Source organism: Parus major, chromosome 5 (genome assembly GCF_001522545.3).
Source record: "Parus major isolate Abel chromosome 5, Parus_major1.1, whole genome shotgun sequence".
Taxonomy (NCBI): Eukaryota; Metazoa; Chordata; class Aves; order Passeriformes; family Paridae; genus Parus; species Parus major.
Window position 1 is genome coordinate 27,239,094 of NC_031774.1, and position 18,629 is coordinate 27,257,722.

General features: G+C 37.9%; 1 protein-coding gene across 3 annotated transcripts in view; it reads right to left on the bottom strand.

The window, feature by feature from the left end:
• SIPA1L1 (signal induced proliferation associated 1 like 1) overlaps nt 1-18,629 on the bottom strand; it is a 134,545-nt gene that overhangs the window by 59,678 nt on the left and 56,238 nt on the right. For all 3 annotated transcript variants that reach the window (XM_015630772.1, XM_015630768.1, XM_015630771.2), the window contains 3 exons: nt 9,803-11,623; nt 2,514-2,644; nt 1,708-1,896 (listed from right to left, as the gene is read on the bottom strand). In XM_015630772.1, coding sequence (XP_015486258.1) covers nt 1,708-1,896; nt 2,514-2,644; nt 9,803-11,300 — 1,818 coding nt within the window. In that variant the 5' untranslated portion in view covers nt 11,301-11,623. The remainder of the gene's footprint in view (nt 1-1,707; nt 1,897-2,513; nt 2,645-9,802; nt 11,624-18,629) is intronic.

An 18,629-nucleotide genomic window follows, 5' to 3' on the forward strand; every position in this document is an offset into this window, starting at 1 on the left:
AGTGCCCATGGCTGGGTCATGTCCAGCCTCTCACCCAGCAGCACCCCCAGGTGTGTCTCAGCAGGGCTGCTCTCAATCTGTTCAGTCCCCAGGCTGTAAATACCAAAAGTACAACATCCAGGTGCAGCATTTTGTTCTTGCTTATCTTAAGCCTCATGAGATTCCCATGGGGCCACTTGTTGAGCTTGTCCAAGTCCCTCTGGATGGCATCCCATCATTCAGGCATGGCAGCCACACCACTCAGCTATACCTAATTTCCTGAGGGTGCACTCAATCCCTTCTTCTATAATATTAATGAAGATATTAAGTCCCACTATGGACCAGAGATACACCACTTGTCCTTCATGTCCACCGTAACTCTCAGCCATTGACCATTACCCCTTTGGATGTGAGCATCCAATCAAATCCTTATCCATCTAACAGTCATCAAATCCATCTCTCTCCAATTCCAAGAGAAGGATGTTGTGGGGACCATGCCCACAGCTTTACGGAAGTCCAGAAAAAAATTATCCTTAACCCCTCCCTTGTCCACTGATGTACTTAATCCATCATAGGCCACTGGTTTGGTCAGGCAGGATTTGCCCTTCCTGAAGCTGTGCTGGCTGCCTCAAATCCACCTCCCTGTCCTCCATGGATCAGCTTCTAGGAGAGCTGTTCCATGACCTTCCCAGGCACAGAGTGGAGGCTCGCATGGTGTTGGATCCCAGGGAATATTCCTTTCTACCCATTTTAAACATGGGTACAAGTTTTCCCTCTTTCAGACTCCTGGGATTTCCCTTGACTACCATCACTTTTCAAATGCTATGGAGAGTGGCTTGGCAACTACATCAGCCAATTTCTTCAGGACTGGGATGCATCTCACTGTGTCCCACAGACATCATGTACATTGGACATGGACACTGACTTATGTACATGGACATTCATGTTCATCAGGTGGTCATGAACATGATCTTCTCTTACAGTGGGAGGGACCCAGACCCCATCTTGAGTCCATCCACTCAAGAGGCATGGAAAGAGAGGTTGCCAGTGAGGACTAAGGCATGCACACAGCTATAAAATGCCACTACTGAAGTTTATAATCATAAAATTCACTTCAGTCATGGACTTTCATTTTGCTAAGTCTAAGTTGTAGCACTGATGAGCCTTGGTTCCAGCTTTAAAAGACAAGGAGACTATCACCTCATTGAAAATTATTCATATGAAGAAAGCCTTAGAATATTTTGCCACATAGTTTGTTCCAGAGGAAAGAAAAAAAAAAAAGAACACCAACAAAACAAAACAAGACAGGCAGCACCCTGGTCATGGTTTAGCCAATGCAGTATTACAGTGAAACATTTAGCACCATGGGAGACTTCTGCTCTACATAGAATAGTAATAAGAAAAACAGAACTCCGTCCTTCCCACAATCTTTGAAAAACAATAATGTAGTCTCTTTTAAAGGAAATTTAAATGAACAACTGCCATCACATTAATCTAAAATTTCAGGCTACCTAGAGAAATGACCTTGATTTCATACATCCCAATATTCTGCAAAAACTGGGGGAAATAAGTGCAACATAACTCTCCCTACAGATGACAAATTTTAGTTTAAATGAGGCATTTCAACAGACTGACTCTAATCATGTAAAGCTAAAAGATCATTTTGCAACTCATGGCAATAATCTGGCAGATTAAGATAATTTATCAATTCTGTAACTCTGCACTTACCCCTTGCTCATCAAGCTTCATAAGTTGTTCTGTGACTTTCGGAGTGTTGAAGGCCAGCCTTAGGCAATGGATATTCAGCTCAGGAACCACATACTCCAGCACTTCTTTTAGGGGAAGTCCCCTGGCTGTGCAATGCTTTGCAGTAGAAGGGATAGCATCTTCCAGCACAGAGCCTCTTAATGTCATGAGCTATGCATAGAAAAGAAAAACAGCACATATATATTGAATTATGCACTGAGACTGACTAGCAATAGCAATGGAGCTAAACATACTATTTTTCCAATTTTCAGTAGAGATCAAGCACATTAAGGAATTTCTGTTAGCATGAGACTAACACTGATACACAAAATGTCACTCACTGATAACAGTAATCCAACTATTTCAAATGATTCATCAGATTTAAGTTTTACAGGAAACTACTACCTGGAAAATTAGTATTAGTATAGTACTTCTATACTATTGAGCATTTAAAAGTAAAAAGTACATTTCTCAGGTATACCCACTGCCACACATAAAAGTGAAGAAAGCAATTTTCCTCCTCTTTGCTTGCATCTAGCTAATACAGCTCCTGTACGTTTCTCAAGATTTAACCAAAAAACCATCTTCAGCATTTCCTCTGTATTGGATGTTATGGAGTAACTGACAAATATTCTGTGCCAGATAAACATGTAGCATAATTCTGTCAGAAGGTTCCTGGATTATGAAGAAATCTATTATCAGTGCTGAAAAGCACATAAACCACATATTCCACCTGGGTTTGCCTGCTCACTTCTATTTTCTTCTACTATCCCCCCTGAACTGCTTACCTCACTGGTTCTGAATATGATCCGGTAGTTGTACTGAGGTCCATTTTCTTTGATTTCCTCTGGCTTCTCTCTTCTTATACTCACAGCTACTGGACCCAGATTCTCATCTGCCCCAAAATAGTTCCAGTGTTCTTGTATATGAGGAGAAAAAAAGGGGGAAAAAAAAAAAAAAAAAAGTCTTACTTCTTACACTTCAACTATATTAACTATATTTTCATGCTTGATTGTTACACAGGAAATAAACTGCCAGATCCATGGAGTCAATAAGAGCATGTCTTCAAGTGGTACCAGGAAGTCCACTTGTGCTTCTTGTGCTTCACTTCTCTCGCGAGCTTCTTTTGTACAAAAAGGCTGAGATTCAACATGGCATCTCTGCTTAAATAGGTCCAAAACAGGATACACCTCTTACATCAGCTTTTGTATTGCCATCTGTTTCATTCACATTGAACTAAGTAAGTACACCCAATTTCCCCCATTAAAAATAAAAAGAAGGAAGGCAAATGCACCAAAGTGGGAAACTCAACAATCTATGTTAAAATAGAAATGTCAAAGAGAAATGTCAAATAAAATAGAAATGTACTTAGCAAAGGATGCAAATTATTTATTTTTGACTGTTTTTTGCTTTTTCCATACACATTATTCAGTTCTAAAATGGGAAATCTGATGAAGCTGAAAAAAGTTAAAGGCTTGTTCACAGTAAAAATATCAAATCATAGTACCACAGAAAAATAAGGCAAGAATAAAATGACTAGCATAAATATTGAACAGTGTTCAACCCTTAAAGCGTTAAAAGTTCAGTTGAAAACCTGTCTGGTGGGGAAGGCAGCAGAGAGGAGAATACAGGATTGGTAAGATCACTCACTAGCTGAATAGCAGATTCTTTGAAACATATTTTTATATTTGTCTAACTATAGATATGCAAAGCCAAGCTTTACATGAAAAAAAGTTAGAAAAGCACATTTACAAAAATCAAAGCTCAACAATTGTAGAGATTGGTGTTGAAGGCTCTTCTACAGTACATTTTGAGCATTAAAAAAAACTGCCTTGATTGATGACAGAGGTATGTAACCATTAATGCAGCAATATATAAATGAAGCTGCACATATCTTAAGTGATTGCTGAATTTAAACATACATTCCCTAAAAGAAAATTCAAGAGAAAAGTCAAAAAATAGTAGTCAAGCATTGCATGAGAAAAATAAGTCCTATGTCAACATTTTCCAAAAGCTGCATATATGAATGAATATTTTTTACTTCTTTAATTACTTTAAATTCTTTTAAAATTTATAACTTACTGGTTCTTGCAAAATCTCCCCCCAATACACTAAGTGCTTTCACACAGCTGTCCAGCACTTTAAGCCCTTGGGGGCTTTAGTCAAGTCCCCAGTGTCTGGTATTTTATTATCCTTCACTCATTGTTTTCTGTTTAAGATTTCAGAGCATGCCAGACATAAAAGAAACATGCTCTCTACCAAATTCCTCTGCAAGTAATGGAAAGCCAATACTCTAAATAAAGGTCATGAAAATTCAAAATTCCTCTAATAGCTTGTGGAATATTGTGTAAATATTACCATTAAACTTTGGGTGGTTGAAATGTGAGTGGGAAATTACTAATAAATTAGCTTATCTATATAACCCTAATTACATTTTCATACTTGTCCACATATATGAGCCCTGTAAATGCCAGAAATGTTCTGCTGTTCAAAATTTCAAATTACTAGCACCCCAGTCTTTCTACCTCCTGCATTAAGTAGGTTGTTTTTGTTTGTTTTTTTCCAGGATGTTTATAGCTTGCCAAACAGTTTGTGGCAGACAAGGTCAATGCAGAATCAGCACAGTCTTGGAGAAAGTCAGATTATTTTTTTAATCAGCATATCATGCATCTTCCAAAACCTGAGATAACTTGGCCATCTCAACACTAAACTGCTCAGTGACTCAAAAACAGTAATGTGGCTTTGATTTTATAACAGAAAAACCTGAAGTAAAAAGATATGGTGGTCATGCATACTAGAAGGGTCCAGACAATTCATTAATTTTCTGTATTGACAGCCACACAGATGGTTAAAACTTGCATACCCTGCAACCACTCTAACCTGTAATTCAGATAGCAAATTTTCTCAGGAGAAATAATGCTACATCTTGAAAACACATTTAAGAAGAGTGGCAAGAGGAATGTTTGAAACTGCATATACATACACAAAACACAAAATGATGCAGACAATTCTGCATCATTTGATTAAGCTTTTTAATTAGCTCCTATTGCTTTGGAAAAATGCATAAACGAGTGTGGAACTTTACACTTCTCTCCTAAGAGGAAATGTCTTTTATTCTCTTTTTCTTCAGTCTGCAGCAGGCAGCTTCTTTCTTGCTCTCATTTGGACATCCTTCACCCTCTACTCACATTTCCTACTGGGCTGTTCATTTTTTACCTTCATCTTCAATCTATCTTTCTCCTCCCCTAAACCCCATCTTGGTATTCATTCTGCAAGCTGCAGTATATCCCTGTACCTGACTACTTCTCCTTCTGGTACACTTTCTTGTACCTCCACCTGATCTTCCCTTAAATTCTGAATCTCCTTACATCAAATAATTTTCTCTTTCCAGTGCAGGAAAAAAAATAGCAAGATTAAAGTGTAAAAAGCTTAATATAAAGGGAGCTAATTAGTTGTTTTATTGGGAAAACAAGGACTATGTCACCATTATAACTCAAGAACTTGATGTCAAACATGAATACCATAGAAGACCAGCTTATTTCTCCACACCAGACAGAAGCCAATTGGAAACAACATTTCTTGAGCTTGACATTGGACCTAAACAACTGTTGAAAAATAATTGAATTAACAGACAAGCAGGACAACTAGCAGCAGCCACAAATTAATTTATAAATCCATACTAAATAAAACCCATAATGACTTCATTGTAGCTGGTCATTAAAACAAATTATACACTTTAAAAATAGTTCAATATTTACCATATAACTCAAAAGATATTTCCTGTAAAAGAAGCAGAGCTAAAATATTTATTTTCCTGGCAGGTATTTATGAGTTTCCTTTGCAAAGGAAATCCAAATAAATGCACTTGATTTTAACTGAAGAAGTTATTTTGTGCTTTCATCATATTTCTCTCTAGATACCATGTCCATATTTGTGTCATCAGACTAGAAATAAAAACCCCAAACATTTCTCTTCTGACTGAAACTCACATCAAGCATTCTCCTCTAATCCTAGCTCAGCATTTACAGTACTGGAAAGCCCTGTCCAGTAGTTCTCTGGAGAGAAAAGGGCAGGCAGAATTTTGGGAGCTCTGCAAGTCTAGCCACATACTTGAAAGGCAACAAGTCTTGGATAGAATATGCAGCAATTTAAAGCATTAGGGAAAAGGGTATTTTTACTGGCTGCCAACAGTTAAAGGAAAGCTTACCAACAGCTCATTTGTTATAAAACCTGTTCAGGAAACTATTTACTTCTCAGTCAAGTCTTTCATTCTAAGCCAGTAACTAAAATTTGTCCTAAATAGCAACATTAGCAACTACTGCATGAGGACGATGGAAGCAAAACAGATGCTCTTGGTTCTTTCCATGAGAACTGTAACTCCCAGACACAATTATGGGGACAGAGAAAACAGACTGCTCCTCTGGAGTGATATGATCTCTTTTCTGAACTTCACTCAGACAAGCTGATGGAAAAAAATTTTTCTCTCTCTGTGATTTTAATATTGATTCTAAATAAGTCTTTAATAAACATATCTATAATTTAAAAAAAACTGGTTCTTGTGCTGGCTTCATCCTCTCTCCATTTTTTTTATGCACAAGCTTAACTTATAAATGCCTAGACTTCCAACTTTTAGTTAAGTCCTTCTATCAAATACACCTTTTAAAACACACCATTATTTAATCACCTTGTAAATACTTCTTGTGCATCATAAGAGTAGCATTCATTTCCTATAAAAATTCCCATGTGAGTTACTTGTGCATAGGCTTCTGTTAGTGAATTGAGGGAAGAGACTGCAAATCATATGGCAGTGCAAGGTTCACTCCCCTCCACAGAATCCAAAGGGAATCTGCACAATTAGTTCAGCTATAAAGTGGAGAAACTGAATTCAGCCTTGGGAAGTACCATTATAAAGTTATCTTCCAAATATCTTTTTCTAAGTATCATTTTTTCTTATCTCCACTAAACTGTCTCTTCCAGTATTTTCACATTTAGCAGTTTGGACACCAGGCCAGAATACTATTTATCAATTCCACTACTCTGTAGAGGGACCAATTTCCTTTACATACAAAAACTCATCCATTTGCATTCAGTAAACTTCTATAAGACTCATCCATAAATGTCACATGCAAATATTTTACACTAACTAGATTAAAATATTTGAATTAATTTGGACCATGTTAGTAATACTAGAAGCTCTCTTATCCTTCCTCCATATACTACTAAAACTTGAGATGTATCTATCATCTAAGTAACGGTACCTGTAAAAAATGAGCTATTGATTTCACACAATTAAAAACTTCAGACAAGTCACCATCAGCATTTTGCCAAATTACCCTGAAGAAACTAAAAGGACCTATATGAAATCAATGGCATCCATCCTTTTAAGGCACAGATTAACTATGTTTTTTTTTCTTTTATGTGACAAGACCAATTTTTCATGAAATCTCACTGACATCATTGATGATTTTTAACTGGCAGTTCTTTATTAATTTAGTCCTAAATTACCTTCTTTGTTATTTCCAGTTGGAATGAAAACCAACTCAGGCTTACCATTCTCTGCAACACTGGTTTTTATTCTTTGCAAGCTCTAGGATTACTAGGTGTTCTCCAAGTCCGTGAAATTTTCCTGGTTTGAGATCTTTAAAAGCTATTGTTGTCGAATCAGAATTCATCTAAGAATACTTCTTAAGACTATAAAATTACCCAAAGCCTACTGACTTGATGAGCTGATTCCACTGAAACTGTCTTTTGGCACTGTCTGTTCCATTTGTAACATAATAAAAATCCAACCTCTTCTTCCAGCAAAAAAATTTCTGCATCATTACTTGCTTCATGTTACATAAAAAATTCAGTTACAACTGACTTCCTAGATTTTTTTCCCCCATTATGCTGCTTCAAGTTTTATCACTATTCCACCTCATCAACTTTAGAGTAAAGTTTGCTCAGGGAATGATGGGTGGTCAATAAAATGTGTTTTGTACTTGTAGAAAACTGGGGTTTGGGATATCTCATGAAGCTTCTGAAGTACAGATTTTCAGATAAAAATCTCTGATAGAAACAACACTCTGGTTTGGACTCTGCTGGACTGAACACAAGAAAAGTGAATTTAAAACCCCAGTTTCACTGCTTAAAGAAAAAAAAAAATCACAGCTTCTTCTCCCCATCTAATCCTACTCCATAACATACATTTTTATATCTGGCTGCCCCTCACCAGTACCCTTAGGACTAGATTATGTTGATTTTATCAATTCTTCTTAATTACATCCACCAAAAAATGGAAATGCAATGGTGACTAGAACTGTAGTAGCATGAGGGTGTGGTTTCCTGTAAGAAAGCAAATCAAAAAATTGTTTTTGCCGAAGGCCTGGAAGTCCACTCACACCTCCTTCCTCTTCTTCTCTTTCATCCCTAACCTGGGTGTATGGCTTTGGCACTTCTGTGACTGTGAGGAAAGATAATATCCCTCACCAGAACTGGAGAGAAACAACCAAGCAGTAAACCCCAAATTTATTGTGATGGCAAGAATTCTGCTTTGCTTGTTTAGGAAACTAAACTGGCTTATCAAGTTCTCTGAAAACAAGAGAACTGGTACAGGGAAGAGGGAGGAATAATGTCTTCCCCTCTTAGTGCTGAAATGCTGTAAATCAGGTCAGCTGTAACATGAAACTTTAGCTGCTGATTGTGAAACTCACTAGACTGATAAGGAATCAAATTGCTTCAGAGGGAGACAGAGAGGAAGATAATCACAAAGGTCACAAACCTCAGGCTCTCCCCTCCAAACCTACCTTATCCTATACCACACATCTAGCTTACTTGTCCCAGGAAACCATTATTTTTCCTAACTTCTATGTGTCCAAAGGAACATGGATCAGCACTCTCAAAAAACACGGAGCAAGGGCTACCTCTCAGCCCTAGAAAGAATGCAGAAACAGGAGACTATGGAAAGAGTAACAAGAGCCAGCTAAACAACGGACAATACACAGAGGAAGAGGTGAGAGATGGACATATTTTGAAGGCAAGGGAAAAATGGAAAATATTATTATTAGCAATAACATGCAGTTAAGAATAAGTTTTTTTCTTTTAAGACCATCAATTTAATTCTAACCAGGCATTCCTCTTGCTTCTATAGGTGAGAAACAAGTTCTTTTGACCTGCATTCACTAAATAGAGAAGAAAAACAATCTTGATCATTGGAAGGTAAGGAACAAGCACCCTCCAGGTCAGTCCTGAGACCAGCTCTATCCATCAGGAACTACAACACAATTCTGCAAACAGAACTCTTTTAAAGGACTTTGGTTTAGCCTTTTGGCAATCCTTTATGATCATTTTCAGAATTGTGAAGAACAGAGGGAGGTCTGCATCTCCCAGTATCATTTTGACAGGGGGGAGAAAGAGGGGGAGTATCTGGGTAATGTTTGGGGTTTGCTCTTTTCTATAGGTCAAAAGTCTTTGGGCTTTTTTCCCCTCCCATATATACACAATGGAAATTATAATCCTTGGTTTCAGGGCAGAACCATGTGATTAAAGAACTGCACCCTGGTTTTTTAGATTCACTGTTGGCATTGAAACACAGGTATTTGTGTGTGTGTGTGTATAAAGTTATATCTACACATATCTTCATTTCTGTATTATTTACTTTGAAAAATTTTGAAATGCGTTATCAAGTGAATTAGAATGTCCAAAGGTTATTGTAAATGTCCAAGATACACATTCCATTAAATCCTCAGTACATCAACTCCTAGCACAGTGGGAAGAAAGTTCTCATATTTTAGGATTTTCTTGTTTCTACCTTTCAAGTGTAAACCCCTGCCCACTTCTATGGATACCAAAAGCTGCATTTCAAGACATTAATACTTTGTAGCCATTGCTACATCTATCAGCAATAAAATCCTCAACATTCTTATACTCCAACAATCTGAAAGACTGTTAGATATAGAACATACCATCAGTAAAACACACCATATTAAAAAAATCCCTAATTCTTGCAAATACTATTAAGTATCAACTGAATTTTGCATGTTTGGAAAACAAAAAAAAAAACATTCTTCAAACTCAGGGAGAAATAAAATTTACCTACCTTTCTGGTAGAAGAATTTTCTATAATAATATGCACCAAGGTCTACGTGTTCAACGATGTATCTTTTCACTCTGTCCAGATGTAAAATCAGATTCTCCTTGGGAACTTCCAGAACTGCAACTCCAGCATTTGTGCAATGAGAACTCAGAGTCGACTCAAATGAGGCACTTTCACACCCACTGAAGGAACCTGAATTAGATTTGGAAAGGCTGATCTTCCTTTCCCCTTCCCCACCAATCTCATTACGAAAATAAGGACAACTCATCACTAGTTCATTGCTTTTATCATCCCCCTGGTCCATATTGAGACTTCCTTTTGAATTCAGGTCTTCAGTGCTGCCCATTGGAGAACTGAAACTTGCAGAATGGGACAAGGGTCCAGAGACAAGTGATGCTACAGCAGCAGCAGATGCACCTGTCGTTGTGTTCCTTCTTTTAATAACATTATGCCTGTTGATTGCTGCTTCATTTAAATCAAATAAAATACTCTGTACATCATAATGAGCAAAACACTTCGGACAAGTCCAAGGTTTAATGCTATCTTCTGACCTGTTATCTTCAAGATCTGAAGACTTCCCAAGTTCCCCTTCACCTTTGGCATTGCGCAGCTTACGAAAAATAGATGAATCTCCTGTCTCTGATTTTGAGCGTCTCTTGAGTGGCTTCTCCCTTTCCTTAAAGAGTCTCAGGTTTTCCCTTTGAGTAATAGGTCCATCTATCACATCTAGAGAGAATCCTGAACCCTTGCTTCCACTGGCAATCAGAAGCTCACCAAGTTTAGTTGAGCCTGGGCTTCTCTGGTCAGACTTATCATCTTTATAGCCCTTCAATAAGTCAAAAAAACTTTCCCCTGAAGTTCCCTGCTTATCTATGGAAGATGTGCTGCCATACTCTCTGTGCAGAGATGGTCCAGATTTAAAAGTGGGTGAAATACATTCATCAAAACTATCCACATCAAGCTCACTTATGGTGATGTCGCTGTTGCTGCGCTGTCGTATTCTGCGAAGAGCTTTCCTTGGGGAACTGGGATAGCCATCGGGCGTAAGAAACCTGGAGTCTAGATTCTCAGATTGTCTGGTCTTGTTTTTAAGTGTGCTCTGGATGCTCTTTAACATGACAGAATCACCAGCATTGAGGTTAACAGAGCTTCCCTGACTCCCAGGACTGCTTTTAGAAGACATGCTGTCAAGGCAACTCGATGTTTCAATATCTTGACTAGATCTGGTTGTCTCCTTGATGTTCTCCTTTCTTGGGGGCCAATCAGCAATCCTTGCCCTGACCCCCATTTTAGGGACTCCAGGGGTAGAGGTAACATGGTGGGAGCTCTCATTGCGAGGAGGTCCAACTGGTGCCATGACTGCAGATCCTAAACTGCCATTCTGTGACCTAAAGCGTCTCATGTAGAAGTCATCCGAGTGGACTTTTGAGGTGCCATCTGTCCCAACTGATACCCCAGTGGCAACAGCCCTTTCGGTCTGGGACCGCTTCAAGCTGGTCATGGTCTTTCAGTATGTTCAACCTTAGTAAGTTCCAAGAAAAAACACAGTCATTTCTGCTTTTTAAATGCACAGTTCTCTTCTGGAGAATAGTCTCCAAAATATACAATGGTTGCATGAGATCTTAATCATGGACATTTAAGGACACAGTTAAATACAGGATGTCTAGAAAATTCAGATATTTAGTAGGTTTTGATAAGCAATAATTTCCTTTAATTTCTGCATTTTAAGAAGTAGTCATGCTCCAATACATTCAAATAGTTTTAACATCACTCGTGGTCCAAAACGTCAGAGTTGTAATTGAATCGCTTATGCTTCTCTTAAGCCTAGAACAGAAAAAAAGAGAGAAAATCATTAATTCTTTAATACAGAACTTTTTTGGTAACTGATACTATCAAGGTAATTATTACACATAATTAGTATTTTTAACAAACATGTTTTTAAATCACATTGATCATCATCTCAAAAATGCAGCGCTGTGTAACATGGCAGTGAGGAGTTTTCTAGATATTGTTGGGTTGCCTTCTAAAAAAATAATTCTGGCTTCTGATTCCAACAAATACAATTTTTTCCTTCTGAACTGATTAGTGGTACTTTTTAGTTGGGTTACTGAACAGCGTTACGAAGCACAAGTATGGAGTTTCTCAGCTAAGGATACATACATCATACATTTCCCAGAGAAACTGTACAAGAGACAAATCAGGACTCCAATATTTATAAACACTTGAAAGATTTACCATTTACAAGTCACACATCCTTGGTTGCTATTAGCTATTAACACTACCTATTCAACTTTCCCATTAATGTAAGTATCTGATATGTGAACTAAAAGAAAAGGAAGCTAATTAGCAAAAAGTGTACAAAATTGTAAAAGATCTAAGATGGCTGTCAAGAACATTTATTCTGTGTTTTGCACAGCCTTATTTGCAGATTAGCTGCATAGTCCAGACAGCATGTATTACCTCTGACCGGAGTTTACAGCATGTAAAAAGGTTAAAGCTAAATGGAAACACACACTTCGAAGTAAGTTGATAAGAAAAGTTTCATCTATTTCCCTGGATAATAAAATTTTGTCTACCATAGCTACTGTATTATTCTAGCTTCACAAAGTCACAGAAATTAAATGCTTTCCCATACCTCATCAGTAAAGAAGCAATTACAAAGCCTTTAGTACACTGCCCTTTGAGGAGTTAAAAAACCATAATCCACAAATGCATCCTTTGCTGGTAGAAGACAAAAGCATGGGATTGTCAAGATAAAATCTTGCATTGCTGTGTACATACTTTAACACAAAGTAGTTAATAATTTTCAAAGGCTGAACCAATCACACAAAATGTGTCCTTTAAATATTTGCCAAATGTGTGCAGAGATGCTGCTGAACCAGCACTGCATTGACAATAGAGTATTGTCTAAAATCAAGGCTTTCTAATGCTTCCAGGGAAACCAGCACTTTCTGCAGCCTCAGAACTACAGTACTTTGCACCACACTAATTAGATACCAAGCCAGGGCACTTTCTGCCTCCAAAGGCAGCATGTTTAAAGTTCACTTGCCATATAAAGCACCTCTTTAAAATAGCTGTTCTTAATATAAAACTCAACACATAAGGAATACTTAAAATGCAAGCTGACTGCATCACACATAACAAGAACAGTGCGAGTCACCCAGGGTACTACTGTATTTGCACAGCCATTTACATAAACACAGCTCTTCTCCTTGTAAGGCTGCTACAATCTTAGAATCATGGAATGGTTTGAGTTAGAAGGGACCTTAAAGATCACCCAGCTCCAACACCCCTGCCACAGGCAGGGATGCCACCCATTAGATCAGGTCTTGAACACCTCCAGGGATGGCCCATCCATAACTTCTCCAGGCAGCCTATTCCAGTACCTCACCACCCTCACAGAAAAGAACTTTATACCATTTAATCTAAATTGTTCGTATTTTTAGTTTAAAACTGTTCTAGTTCTTAGCCCCTCGTGCCCACTATCTCCTCAGTTAAAAAAAATCTCTCTTTTTCAAAGCCCTCTTTAAGTACTGGAAGGCTGCAGTAAGGTCTCCTCACAGCCTTCTCTTCTCCAGGCTGAACAATCCCAGCTCTCTCCATCTGTCTTCTTAGAAGAATTGCTCAAGCCCTCTTATCATCTTCATGGCCTTTCTCTGGAGCTGCTCTAACAGTTCCGCATGTTTCTTTTCCGGAAGAATCCAGACCCGAACGCACTATTCCAGGTGGGGTCTAACAAGGACAGAACACAAGGGAGACCAACCTCCCTGGCCCTGCTGCATTTGATGCAGCTCAGGGTACAGTTGGATTTCTGCACTTGCAGCATTGTTGACTTTGTATAGCTTTTTGTCCAGCAGTGTCCCTAAGTCCTTCTCATCTCCTGGTCTATACTCATGTCTAGGATTGTCCTGACCCAGGTGCAGCACCTTGCACCCAGACCTGTTGAACCTCATCAGGTTCTCAGACCCACTCTTTCAGCTTGTCAGTGTCATTACCTAGATGGCATCCCTTCCTTCTGCTGTGTCAGCTGCAACACTCAACTTTGTGCTGTCAGTAATACTGCTGAAATAACAGGGTTTTTTCTAGTTAAATAATCAGAATAACTTTAGAAAGGCAGTCTACCCATGCTGCTTTTGCAAAACTACTGAATATTCAGCTATAACTTTTTACAATTTTCCAACACTCTTCAGCCTAAGATCTAATCAGGCGGGTGAAACAACTTTGTGCACCATCAGATCAAGGAAGCGAAATTGCAAACACTGTGTGCCATGATAGAACCTAATCTTCTGCTGATACTTTTCAACAGTGCCTATCAAAGAGTGTTTAAGCACTATTAAACTCTATGAAATGGCAACACTTCATAACATTTCCTAAAGATCTATACAGGCTTGCTTTTATAGGCAGGGCGGAAGGAAAATAGAATGAAACCTGATAAGGATTTAGGGCAGAAGAATGCCTGGCTAAAAGAGATTGCAAAGGAAAACCCAAACTGAGAGTTGAACATAAAACATGCAGAAGTACAAGCATCCATTACCACAAGCTCCTCTTCACAGTCTGCAATGAAAGACAAGATTTGTCCCACTCTGTTCCCCTTCCACCATCAGTATCTCTGAAAGCCAAGTATACACCTCCTCCCAGCCCACATAAATGCCGTTTTACCGAAACAGATAACCTAGTAGTACAGGTTTCTCATTAACTTAAGGTCTTAAGTTCACATAGCAACTCTAAAAATTCCCAAGTTTGGTGTTGACCTTATAAGCATTCAAACACCACCAGCTTTCCCTACTACCCAAATTATATTTTTTTTCCTTTAAAAATTTTCAGGATAACAATCCTAAAGTAAGGATGTAGATACACAAACATATCTATAATCATATGAAAAAATATAACTAAGCTGTCTATGCAACTTATTCTTGACCTGTTGTATACATGTTTTTTTTTGTCATGAATTACATGACCGCACAGTGTATTTTCCAAAGGAAATTCTCTGTTCCTGACTCAGCTTTATGGATGTCTCACTCTGGGGACCAGCTGTTTCATGTTCTGCAGGTTTTTGCAGCTGTCCTCCTTCATCTGCCTTAGCAGCTGGAATACAGGCCATAAATGATTATGGTAATAGTTAGTATCATACTCTGAAGAAATGAACTACACCATTGACTGCGTCTATATGAATTAAATCACTATTAAGTCAAATATTTTGGAGACTGCAACCACCTGTCCATGTTTATTTCTCTAGACCTTTCCAGCCTGGTGTCTAACTTGAGATGTAACAATCTGGTGTAAAAGGTTTGATTAGCTCCAATCAAAATAAAGTGAAAACATTACATTTGATAACATTAAAAACTCCTAAAGCACAGGTCCTGGGTACACTGGTTATCAGGTTTTATGAAAATAAACAATAACAGCAGTCTGTACTTTAACCTTTTTTCATATTCATTATTTGCAAAACATGACAGCATCAGAGATAGAACAAATCCCACTTGATTTCAATCACCATTAGTTACCAGTAACAGGTGTTATTTTGAAAAACCTGCCAGAACTTAATAAGCAGAAAAATTGCTAACAAAGAATATGTAATCTATGACAATTAGTTACAATTACAAGATAAGCAGTATGGTACCTACTTCTAAAACCAAGAGCAGCATTTGTGAAGAGTAACAATTCCTACTTTATTACTATTTCAATATAGAAAGAAAATAGAACTTCAGGTAGAGCTACAAATACCTATGTGCACAGAATATGGCGAGGACAAACTTTCATAACCACAAAAATGTACCCTTTTTCAATTCATCTCAACTTCCTAAGGAGGCCAACAAAATAATCAGATGAACAGCTACATATAAAAAGCTGTAAATGAAAACCAGATAGAAAAACTACAGAAAGGGCACATGGAAATTTAGTAGTGATTATATAAATTAAAAACCTGAATAGAAAGTTAAGAGAATAATCAGAAAACCAATTATCTGCTTATCAGATTGCATACAAAAATTAGAAAAGCAGTCCAAGTATCTGTTCAAAGTGGGTCTCAGATCCTTAGGACAAATTTTATTCTTAGGTTTTTACCAGTACCAGATGACTAAGTATCTAATCTCAGCTCAAAATGAGCACAAACCTATCTTCATTCTTCTGCTTTCTATTTATACCTTTATAAATCACTTTGCTGCCTCCTCCAAAGCCAAAGTTTTAGGTGTAGGACAAAGAACCACTCTTATAAAACTTAAAAGGACCATGTACATGAACTGGAAAACCGTTTTGCAGACTATCATTCTTAAAAGGAAAGGAAGTCAAGGATCTTGATTTCTTACTTGCCATGCCTAAAGTCAAACACCCAGAAAAATGAAGACCTACCAGTAAAGATTTCATCTAGAGACCTCTGGAATATAAAGCAACAAGCACAAGTAGTTGCTTAAGAAGTATTATCTTGCTCAAATCAGTTCAGGAGAGCAAAAAAACCTCAAACTACTTCGCAGTAATCAGTTTCTATCTTGGATCCAGTTAGACACAGAAAATTCAACGACTTGTTAAGGTGAATGGAGAAAAGGAGCTCACACCTGACTCATCAATTCAGAGACCTTCTATTACAGTTTTTCCTGCCTTTAATTTATGTGGAATCATGCTCTTTTTCCCTGCAAAGTAGTGACTTTACCCACAACTGAGTCTTACTTGACAAGATTCAGCAATTTTTCTTATCTTACCTGCTGAGAACATTATGAGGCTCCAGATTATGGAATCACGGGTGCTAATGATCCTAATAGTCTGATGTTGACAGTGATAGATTTGGGGGCACCAAATTATTCATGATTCAAAATGTTCTGAAGGAAGGACTTCATACTTCCCCATCAGCCCTTATTAAAAACTGGCATTTTAAAATTAAAAACTCAGAAATGAGTGAATCAGTTTCAACTTCTAGGAAAGTCTCACTTTTGCCAAGCCTCCATACTACACACCTGCTCCACTCCGAACAGTAAAACATAGTAGTAGAGGGTGGTAAATGCAACATATTGCCAGGGACACTTTAAAATCACCAAAACTGTAGGATAAGAATATCAGAATAACATTTTACAGCAAGCAGTTATGAAAAACTTAATTGAGATCTTCTCTGTTCCATGGGGTTTCCTAAATACAGTCAATTTAAGAAATGCAGTGCAACAACACACACATTACTGACAGCAACCCTTGCTAACTTCTACTGGGAAAGAAATGGCATCAGCATAAGCCCCTGAAAACTACAAGCTCCTCTAAAGCTAGAAAAAATTAAATGAGAGCAAGGAAAAATATTTTATATATGAAAGATTATCTATTTGTGCCACAAACTCTTACCTGAATTAGAACAAATCCCAGGAGGGAATATTAATTTATCAGCCACTTAAGATATTATATGTACAAAATAATGTCTAATTGCATAAAATTAATTCCTCAGAGGCAAAAAATTCAATTTAGCCTTTTGAAATACTTTATCTGGTTACCTATTATTAACTTCGCCCTTTTCTTCCCAGGATTACTTTCATCATTGTAATTGCAGGAAAGCTAAAAGGTTCATCTTTCTGAGGAAGTTTTTACCAACTGAAAATCTCTTTGAAGAATGGTGTTTGGTATTTTATCAACTTACCAGTTTTATTTTTTTTCAAATTTAGTAGAATTCCTGGCTTTGTGTCACCTGAGTTAGTGATAACTATCAGCTCTGCATAGACAGAAAAATTCCTTCAACCTCCCTTTCTTTTCCCTCCACTTCACCAATTTATGTCTATAAAATTTGTTCACTGATTCATATGTCAGCAGGTCTGTGCTTCTGCCTTCTTCTCTGAATGTTTCCTTGCACCCCCAACCATCAGAAGAAAACCTTTGCTCTGAGGACACTGGCTGCCATCTGTTGCCATACACACCATAATCACCTGCACTGATCTGCTAGGATTTAGCACTTTTTTATTCTTAGCTTCATTCTCTGCTGAAGTAGTTGATGCAAATACACATGAACCTGGGCAAGGTTACATCGATTTTAGGGTGTTACAGTAATTACTGTGAGTCACTACCACCAGCTTCTGCACTCTTGCAGTATAGACAGACAAAGCCATGCTCGCTCAGCTTTCACGAACACCCAGAGGATGTGCAGTCACTAGAAAAGGGTGCTGAGTTGAGCACATCCACTGTGGCATTCAGCAAAATTTGCTCCCCCAGGTCTTGAGCCCTGGTAACCATGGTTGTAAACCATCAGCTGGCTCAGAGCACAGTGAACCAGCTGGCCTCCCTGTGCACAAGACCATGAAGTCACACTCAATAATCATAATCTCCTGCAGTCAGTGGTAAATGCTCATGACATAACAGGATGGTAAATGAAGCATAATAAAAGCTATCAAACTGAGACAGATATAGCAACACAGGGGACATTAATCTCCCACCTGTGCACTTCAGCATATTTTGCTCCATTATGATTTCCTACTCATTATTCACCATGCAAATACAACAATTTCTCAAAGCCAGAACTGCATCCTCTGTTTTCACATCCATTTCATACGTATTAATCAAGACAAGGATATCACAATTCTCAAGTGTACAAGTAACTGTTGCTGAAACAAATACTTTAAAACTCCTTTTAACTGAGACAGAAAGGAAGAGTGAGAAAAGGACTGCACCTGGTCATTCCTACTTCAACAATCATGTTCCATTTTGGTCCCAATGTCACTCATCTAGTAAATTAAGTGTAGAATCCCTTTCCTGGAAGCTAATTTACAGGATCCAAAAGAGAGATGATGACAAGTCTTACTGTATGCTATTCCTGGAACAAAATTGTTAATAACAATTTACTTTTGAAAGGAGTGCTTGCTCTCTAGGA